Genomic DNA, 9968 nt, shown 5'->3' with positions numbered 1-9968 from the left:
CTGTCAAGGTTGTCATGATCAGCATGAGGGTGAGTGGAAAAACATGCCCCAAATGATACAAAGCTAAGAGAAGTCTACCTGACAAAATCATCTTCATTATCTTTATTTTTTTAAGTACAGCTTCATTAATTCAGGTATGTCTTTAAATTTATGAAAACCTAAGCTGACCCAAACTCTTCACCATGGAATCACTTTATTCATTAAAAAAAAAAAAAAAAAACTTGAGAATTTGGAAAAAAAACAACAGCACATTTTTAGTAGCTCCACCCCATCCTTGCCACCACAAACCTCCCTGTGAGGGTTTCCTTTGTTCATGTTTGTTCATTCTACTTTCCAGAGCAACTGCTATGCTCGCAAGACAGGGTCACAAACCCCCTGGTCCATGTGCAGTGACTCTCGGAACAAGGGTGGCCGTATTCACAAAATTCCACCTGAGCTACTCCACCCAGACCAGCTCTGGGCAGCTCAGCACACAGAACTCAGAGGGGGCCCGGGTGGCGGAGTTTCCTTGAGCTGGAGCTCTGGAGTGGGGCCTGGAAGGAAACCAGGAGTGTGTTTCATTAGGAATGAGAGGGCCTGGAAGGGCAGAGGGGACAGCTCTGTGGAGCCTCATGATGGAGAGGACCCGTTGAGTGGGGAGAGCTCAAGACTTAGAGGGACAGAAGGACATATTTTGATTCATATATATTCTATTTAATATATTTTAGCATTTATTTATTTGCTGTGTTGGGTCTTAGTTGTGGCATGCAGGATCTCTTGCAGCATGTGGGACCTTAGTTCTCTGACCAGGGATTGAACCCGTGTCCCCTGCATTACAAGGCAGATTCTTGACCACTGGACCACCAGGGAAGTCCCAGAGCTTTATTTTTTAATGAACATTTTCAAGCAAACTGAAAACTGGAGGAAATAATATGATGAACATCCATACATCCATCACCAACATTTAGTAATTGGCACTATTTTTCCATACCTCATTGTTTTACTTTTGCCAAACCACTTTTAAGTAAATTACAGATATGAAAACATTTCACCCCTAAAGTCTGACTTCAGTATGACTTTACAATAAGTAAGGACCCTTTCCTATATAACCACAACTCAGAGGTCCAAGAATACTAGGTTAATAGTAACACCGTGATAGATAATAATCAGACCACATGCAATTTTCCCCAATGGTCCCCAAAATACGTCTGTGGTCAAACCAGGATGCAACCCAGGACCACACACCACATTTGGTTGTGATTCCATGAAAGCTCTTTTAACCTCGAAGGCCTTCCTGCTCTCTGACGCTTGGCTGTGAAGGGACCAGTTGTCCTGCAGAAAATTTTTTCCAGATTCCTCTCTTACTTCCTCATGGTGGCGTTTAACCAGCTACCCCACCCCTTGAATTTCTTGTAAACTGGAAGTTGGCTGTAGAGGCTTCGTAGATTCAAGAGAAACCTTTGGGGCAGGGATACCTAATAGACCAAGCTCACAAAAATTTGTTTGTTTTTTGGCCACACTGTGAAGCATGTGGGATATTAGTTCCTCAACGAGGGATTGAACCCGTGCCCCCTGCTTTGAGAGCATGGAGTCTTAACCACTGGATCGCCAGGGGAAGTCCCAGGAAGAGTTTTTAAACCAGGCAGGACAGTCAGACCTGAAGCACTTCTAGCTGTAACGTGCACACGCATCTCCCTGGGGTCTTACTGAAAAGCTGACTCTGATTCGGCAGGTCTGGTTTGGGCAGGAGGCGCCAGCTGCTGGTCCACAGCCCCCTACTTTGGGGAGCTCAAAGAGGAGATGCTCTGTGGAGGCGGGAGCCCAGGGAAGGCGTGGGAGGAGGGGGCATCTCTAGGGTCAGTGTGCGCTCAGCGACTAGAGGCGGGCTGAGAGGGCAGCATGATGGCCAATCCGAGACTGTAGAAATGGTCACTCTTCAGGTCTCGGGATGCTACCAAGATGCAGGAACATTTTAACCACTGGAGGACGAGCACAGGGTCTGTAACCTCAGGGTCTCAGAGAGGAAGCGCGCTCAGGTAGGGAGGTATCCTCAGATGCCCCCGCCCCCGTGGACTGCGCCCCTAAGTCTTGGCCTCGGGGCCCCTGAGGGCCTGGCCGGAGGCACTGAAGTGGGAGAGGAAGGAAGCGGGGAGCAGAGGAGGCCAAGGCTGTCGCCTCCCAGCCGCGAGAGGGGCCTCGAGTAAACAGGAAGGCCTGGCGGCTCCACGGTGGGGGGGCTTCGGAGGGGGTTTGCAGAGACCCACTGGACATGCGCAGCTGGCCAACACAAGGTTTCCTCTTTGGCAAGCAGACCCAGAGAGGTTGTGTGGCTTGCCCCAGATCACACAGCAAGGCAGGGGCAGCCTCACCTGCCTCTCCAGCTTCTGCTCCTTCCAGGGGTTGTGGTGCAGGGTCTCCTGCCTCTGTTGCCCACTGTGGTTCATGTGGTGTTGGAGAGTCTCATCTATTCTTGGACCTCAGTTTCCCTTTCTATGAACTCAGAGTCCCTACAATACAGAGGTTCTAGAATCCCAACCCAGTGGAATCCTTCTGCCTCCTAGATGGTCGTCATAGGCATGGTCATCTAGACCTTGGGCACGGTTGGGTTTTATCAAGAAGGTCAGCATCACCCAGGAGGCAGCATGTACCATTTCCCAGGGAGAGAAAGGGAGTTATAGAGGGATCCCACTCTTCTAGAATAGAGTCTGGCACAACCTCTGAATCCAGTTATCTATACTCTTGGGGAGTCATTTGCCCTCTTCAGAGACCCCCCATCCCCAGGTTCAGAATGCCCCCAACACACACACCCTGGAAACCCAGAATCACAGCCCATGAAAGCCCAGGTTGTGTAGCCCAGTGGTTAAGTTCGTTCATTTGTTACACGAACACTTAATGAACACCTGTCATGGGTCAGGCGCTATTCTAAGCGACGGGGATTGAGTAGCAAAGCTTAGGCCCTTACCTTTATGAAACTTTTGTTCTAAAGAGGGAAGCAGACCGAATAAACAATATATAATATGTCAGAGGATTTCCCAGGTGGCAATAGTGGTAAAGAACCTGCCAGCCAATGCAGGAGACGTAAGAGATGTGGGTTTGATCCCTTGGAGGAGAGCATGGAAACCCATTCCAGTATTCTTGCCTGGAGAATCCTATGGACAAAAGAGCCTGGCAGGCTACAGTCCATAGGGCTGCAATGAGTCAGACACGACTAAAGCGACTTAACATACATACAGTATTGTCAGAGGTTGATATGTGCCCAGGGGTCAGTTACTGGTGTGGGGAAAGGGCTGCTTAAAATGCAATGGGGCAAGCCCCAGAGCCCGTGCTCCACAACAAGAGGAACCACCGCAATGAGAAGCCCACACACCGCAACTAGATGCAGCAACAAAGACCCAGCACAACCAAAACCAAATAAATAAATAAAACTATTTTTAAAAATGCGATGGGAAGCCTTCATTGACCTTGTGACATTTAACCAGCAACTTAAACATGAGGAGCAAGCCCAGTGGTTATCTAGGGGGACAGAGTTTCAGGGAGAGGGATTGGATTGGCAGGTGCAAAGGCCCTGAGGTGGGCATGTGTTTGGTCCATTTCAGGAACAGCAAGGAGGTCAGCTGGCATGGATTGAGTGAGTGGGGGAAGAGCAGAGGTCAGAGAGGGGACAGGAGAGCCTTGGGGGCCATTTGAGGGGTTCTGCCTTTCACACTGAGACGGTTATCTGCAGAGGGCGCTGAGCAGAGGAGGGATGGAACTTGACTTGGTTTTAACAGATTCTCTTTACAGTGTGCAGAGTGGGCTGGGAGCAAGGGTGTGAGTAAGGAGGGCCAGTGAGGTGGTGACTCTTACATTCCATGAGCTGTTTGTGGTGGCCAGGACGGTAGCTGTGGGGTGGTGGGAGCCCCACAAACAATGGGAATTTGCCTGGGGAGGAGCCAACAGGATGTGCTTATAGGTTGGATGAATGATGTAGCAGAAAGAGTCAAGGTCATCTTTAAGCCTTGAGCAATGAGAGGAGGGAGCTCTCATGATCTGAGACGGGGAGACGAAGGCAGGCACAGTTGGCAGAGGATGAATAGAGCCCAGTTTTGGACTTGTGAAGTCTGAGCTGCTTATCAGGGGCCTGGAGCCTGAGGGAAGCTGCCAGTGTATGGATGGTCTTTAAAGCTGTTTGGATGAGGGGACCCAGAACAGTCCTTCCGAAACTGGAATGTGCACGCGAATGTCCTGATATTGATTAAATGCAGCAGGTCTGGGGCAGAGCATGAGAGAAGCTCCCAGGGGACGCTAAGACTACACTTTGAGTAGCGAGCATCTAGAGCACTATATTCTATGCCCAAGACCCACAGTGGGCAATGAGATCAATAGGGTGTCTAGTGATCAGTATTTGAAAGAAAATGGAACACGGTGAATGCCCATCCCAAGGGTATATAAATATATAGGTTCACAAAATGTTTGTTTTAATTATTGGAGTCTGAGTCCCTGGGTTTGTGCTAGGACATGACATCATGGTCACAAAGATTTGAGAAAGTTGGACTTGAGAGTGAGGATAAACAGAGAAGGGAAGAGACCCAGGGTCCAAGTAAGGAAGGATGGGGAGGTACCAGAGAAGAGGCAGATAAGGCAACCAGGGAGGTGGGAAGGAAACCAGGATGGAATGTTCTGGAAGTCAAGGGAGGAAGGACAGGCCCAGAGGAGAATTAGCCTCTGCTCCTCCTCCTCAGCCCTGTTGTCCTGCACACTTGAGCCTCAGTTTCCTCCCCTGTAAAATGGGGATGCGACAGTCTCAGCCCGTTAAAGCGGCCAGGAAGTGGCACTTGGCTCAGGGCAAGCATGTGAATGGTAGTGGGGTGATCCCGATTGTTCTTCTGGGCTTTAGGTTCCTTCTGGCCAGGAGACTGCCCTCCCACTGCACAGAGGTAAAAACTGAGACACAGAATATTTTTTTAAATTAATTTCTACTGGAGTATAGTCGCTTTACAATGTTGTGTTAGTTTCTACTATAAAGCAAAGTGAATCAGCTTTCGTCTACGTATAGCCCCTCTTTTTTGAATTTCCTCCCCATTTAGGTCACCGTAGAGCGCCAAGCAGAGTTCCCCGAGTTACACAGCAGATTCTGCTCAGTTCTCACAACACGTGAAGGTCTTGCCTGAAACCTGGACACCCTGACTCCCAGGCCAGTGCCGTCTTTCCCCTCACCCACGTTCTCCCCTGCCTGTGTGGGTCTGGCCCTACTGTTTTCAACAGTTCCTGGCTCCAGGCTGATGCTGGAGACAGCCCGCCGCCTGGTGGGGGGGGTCCCTGGGGGCCGCCTGAAATTCCTCTGGTGGCTCGCGGCCAGGGTAGACGTGCTCCATCCGCTCCTGCAGCCCCGGTCTTCCTGGCCAGCAGGGGAGACGAAGGGGCACCTACCCGGGGTGGGGGCCTGGCCCAGACGCCTGGCCATTGGCCGCTTGTCTCTTTGGCGTGTGGCTAGGCGGCACCTGAAAACTTCTGTATCAGTCGGGGCCCCAGCAGCAGGAAACAGACGGCACGCTCCAGTGGGACAATTCGAGGAGAATGGAATGAAGGGTCTGTTGACACAGGTGTGGGCAGGGTGTAGGAAAGTCACGAGGGACAGTGCCGAAGCCCGGGGCGGGCAGCGGCCGTGACCCGTGACTACCCCCAGCCCCAAGGGCTGGGTGGAGAGGGCCAGGTCAGGGCTGTGGCCTCCGGAGCAGAGAGACCACCAATTTGCAGTGACCCTGCGGGGAAGGAGCCAGAAGAATGAATCCTCTGGCTCCTTCCTCTCTGAGCTGTGCAGGGCTGGGGCTGGGGGTGGGTTGGGGGCTGGAGGAGGTAGATGTGTCCACTGGAATGGGGCATGCACCAACCCAAGGTTGGTCCCCGCCTGCGGGACGGTATCACAGTGACTATGAAACTCCTTGGGGACAGGCAGCCCGGCCCGGGGACTGGCCTCTTTCACTGGGAACAGAAGCAAAGGCCTACCTCTCTGCATCTCAGTTTCCCTATGCAACCCCGGCCCCACTCCTGCCTTACCTTCCGGGGAACTTCATGCTTTTCATCAATGAGTCTTAAGGACCAGAAGGTCCTCCTGGGCTCTGTGCTGGGTAAACAGTGGAGCAGAGACATCCAAGTCCCTGCCCTCGAGGGGCTGCTGGTTGAGCAGAGAGACTCACACAGCGTGAGACCGGCTGAGGGGTGGGGGCGTCAGGGTGCTGTGGGAGCTTTGGGCTGAGCCCCTTCTCCATCCCTGGGTGCCCAATCTTCCTCCCTCCACCGGCCCCTTGGGCTCAGGGCTCCAGGCCCTCCTTAGGTTTTTCTCTCCCTGGAAGTCACCCTCAAGCATATCCTGGGTCCACCTAGGCCTCTCCCGCTTTCTAGAGAAACCAATGGGTCTATTTATCGTGTGAGAGGGAATGGATTAGCAGCATGAGGGTGGACGGGAGGGCGGTGTTTTCTATTTTTTTTTTTAATATTTATTTATTTCACCGCATGGGGTCTTAGCTGCAGCATGTAGGATCTAGCTTCCTGACCAAGGATCGAAGCCAGGCCCTCTGCATTGGGAACTTGGAGTCTTAGCCACTGGGCCACCAGGAAAGTCCCCGGGAGGGAGGTTTGAGAGGAGCCTCCCATGGGGTCCCCGTTATGGCCTCAGATGCCCTGACACCCATTCCGGACAACAATCCCCCTCACCCAGGGCCATCCGTCCTCTCCAAGCTCAGATGGGAAGGAGCAGAGTTTGGAGCCAGGCAGCCCTGGGGGCTGGGATGGGTCTCCGGTGACCCTAGACCTGAGCCTGGCCAGGCACGGAACGCGCAGCCGCAGGGCTGGGCGAGCAAACCTCCCCCCACCTCCACCCAAGGAGCCACACCCGCCCTTCCTGCCCCGGGGGTCAGCTCCTGCAGACACAAACACGCTCCACTCGGCCCCCGATTTTTCCGGAGGCAGCCAGGGCTCCCACCTTCTCCTTCTTCCCTGGGCCTTGGTGTCTCCATCTGTGACCAGGACAAGTGTAAAGAGGAAAGCCCCTGAGTCCATCCCCACTGTGGGGTGGAAATTTGTCCTCTCCAAGCCCACTCCGCCAGCACCCTCTCTCTAGAACCCTCTGTGACACCCCAGGCCTTCAGGATAAAGTCCTGGCATTCAAGGCCAACCACTCCCCGGGACTTCCTTAGTGGTCCAGTGGTTAAGACTATGCTCTCAATGCAGGAGTCCCAGGTTCAATCCCTGGTCAGAGAACTAGATTCCCAGATGCTGCAACTAAAAATCTCTCAAGCTGTAACTTGAAGATCCTCCTTACTGTAACAAAGACTGAAGTTCGGCACACTGCAACTGAGACCCGGTGCAGCCTGAGTAATGTAAAAAATGCCCCCTCTCCCAGAGCAAGGCCGGAGTCTGCCTCTCTAACTCTCTTGTCCCCAGCACACCCCTGCTTGACCTACGGCTGTCAGGCCACTTCTCGCCTCTGTGTCTTTGCTCAGGCTGGTGCCCAGCCTGACATGCCCTCCTCACGCCTTTTTCTACCCCCTCACCCCAACTTGCCCAGACTTCCATAGGCCGGACCTAAATGCTCCCTCCTCCAGGCAGCTCTGGCTTCCTCCTCTGAGCCTCCTGGAGCTGATCCTAAAGTGCTACCCGTGACTAGCACCAAGGTGGACATGTAGTTGGTGCTAACTGTTTGCAAATGAGCAAGGGACAGTTCTGGGACTGTCTCCCAGGCTCGGGGAGCGTGATGGGCAAGCCCTTCCTGAGTGCCAGGCCCAGAGCTCTGTGCTATGGTGCCCGGACCCACAGAAATCTCACAACCGCCTGGCGAGGAAGGCATTGTTATACCTGTTTTACCTCCAGGGTGACTGTGTGGCAGTGGGCTTGTCCCCTGTCTTCTTAGGGCCCTGAGATCTCAGCCCCAGCTGCCACGCTGTGCCAGTTTTGGAGCGTTGCTCCCTATCCTGGGCATCAAGCTTCCTGCTTACAAAACAAGGGCACGCCAGGCAGTGTCACACTCAGGGAAACCAGTGTTGGTGCCCGAGGAGACCTGTTCAAACTCCAGCTCCACCATTTTCTTGGGTCAGTGATCACACCTCTTCAAGCCTCTGTCCCCTCATCTACAAAACGGGGACAGCGAGTTCACGGAGCTGAGTTCCCCATGAAGTTCCAGGCCTTGGCCAGGCCTGGCCCCTGAGAGTGCCCCTTGGTGGGCTGTTAGGATGGTTCTTTTCATCTGCCCCCCGGGGCTGCCAGATGCACCCCACTAGCCAGCCGTTGGAGAGGGTGGGATGGGAGGGTGGGGTATGTGGGGAGACGAGCCTGGAGCCTGGGTCCTCCCACCCCACTGCCTATCCCCCCCACAAACACCCCCGCCCCAGGGCCCCCCACCCAGCGACAAAGCTCGTGGCACTTCCTCTCCCCGCCTGGCAGGCCGCCTGGCCCGGCCCCTTCTCTAAGGAAGCGCATTTCCTGCCTCCCCGGGCCAGGCTGGATGAGCCGGAGCTCCCCATAGCTGACGGTCAGACCCCAGCCTCCATCTGTATCCACAGGCCGGGGCCGCCGCCACCGCCACCGCCATCCACAGAAGCCCTGAAGCCTCTCCCCGCTTAAAGCTGGGCCAGCGACCCCCCGGCCTGGCCTCACGCTCCCGTGCCCGCTTCTCCTGACCCCTCGGCCGCCACCTCAGAAGGCTGGAGCAGGGACGCCGTCGCTCCAGCTGCCTGCTGCCCTTGGGTCCCCGCGAGAGCCCACGCCGGCCCCCGCACCCGTCCGCAGCCCTGCCCCTGGACACCGGATAAGGCCCCGCACGCAGACCCCCGGGAGGACAGCATGGACCGTGGCGTGCTCTGCCAGGCCGTTGCCCTATTGCTGGTCGTGTGCAGCCTCGGCCCCACAAGTAGGTGTCCAGGGACCTGGGGAGGGGGTGACTTGGCCCCCAGGGCACAGACCAGGCCCCGAGTGTTCCCGGCCTCCTCCCTCTGCCCGACTTGTGTCCAGTGGAGCTGTCCTGGGGGTGGGGGGTCTGGACTGCCCGAGACAGATGTCACAGGGTGACCAACCATCCTGGTTTGGCAGGATGAAGAACTTTCCATCCTAAACGACTCGGGCAAGCAGGGACGAGTTATTTACCTTGACTCTGGCCTCTGACTACGTCCAGTTTCTCCCCAGGAAGCCCAGGTCTTAGAGTGCTGTGCAGCCCCTGGCGAGTCCCCTGCCCTCTCTGGGCCTTAAGTTCCTCATCTGAGGCATGGGTGGGATGGGAGGGTGCGCAGTCTCAGAGTCAGAACCTGGGCTCTGGATTCAGATCTCATGCTGTGTTTCCTCGTGGTGTGATCTTGGGGGACTGCCTTCGGGCCACTAAGCGGAGTAGAGGATGATAAAGGAAGCCCCCTCGGGGAAAGTCAGTGGCAAGCTGGTTTCTGTTTGTTGTGGTTTCATGATTAAATTCCTCCTCCTTCACCTTCCCTGGGACCTGTGAGCGGCTCCTGGATCCCTCCAACTGGGTGCTCCCTCCACTTCTACCCAAGAAGTGTGTGGAATGGGGGCACAGCCCAGACTAGGGGTTCAGCCTGGGGGCTTCTCCAGGTGGTCATCTCCTCTGCGACCTTCTGAAATGACCAGATGAGCGGTAGCGAGGAATTCAGGGACACCTGGCTGCTCACGCCACTCTCTTTGGGCCTCTCTGTGCCCTGCCCCTCATTTATTTGAAGCCCCCAGACAGCCCTGTGGACACCCCCTCACCTCGGGCACATCCAGGACCTCCTTAAGGGATAGGGGTGGGGGGTGAGAATGGGAACAGCAGCAGTGATGGTCACCCCCTCCCCACCCTACCCTGTCGTAATTGTTATTTAGTTGCTCAGTCGTGTCTGACTCTTTGCAAGAACATGGACTGTAGCCCGCCAGGCTCCTCTGTCCATGGGATTTCTCCAGGCAAGAATACCAGAGTGGGTTGCCATTTCCTTCTCCAGGGGATCTTTCCTAGCCAGGGATTGAACCTGAGG

The 9968-nt window shown here is 54.8% G+C and overlaps 1 protein-coding gene across 2 annotated transcripts in view; it reads left to right on the top strand.

Moving 5' to 3' along the window:
- The first annotated feature begins 8434 nt into the window (after positions 1 to 8434).
- ENG (endoglin) overlaps positions 8435 to 9968 on the top strand; it is a 31493-nt gene continuing 29959 nt past the window's right edge. Inside the window, exon 1 of one of the 2 annotated variants that reach the window (XM_020874950.2) lies at positions 8435 to 8863. In XM_020874950.2, coding sequence (XP_020730609.1) covers positions 8797 to 8863 — 67 coding nt within the window. In that variant the 5' untranslated portion in view covers positions 8435 to 8796. The remainder of the gene's footprint in view (positions 8864 to 9968) is intronic. The other variant, XM_020874951.2, reaches the window with a different exon arrangement.

The sequence above is a fragment of the Odocoileus virginianus genome, chromosome 2, assembly GCF_023699985.2.
Source record: "Odocoileus virginianus isolate 20LAN1187 ecotype Illinois chromosome 2, Ovbor_1.2, whole genome shotgun sequence".
Taxonomy (NCBI): domain Eukaryota; kingdom Metazoa; phylum Chordata; class Mammalia; order Artiodactyla; family Cervidae; genus Odocoileus; species Odocoileus virginianus.
This window is presented reverse-complemented; position numbering and strand designations above follow the sequence as displayed.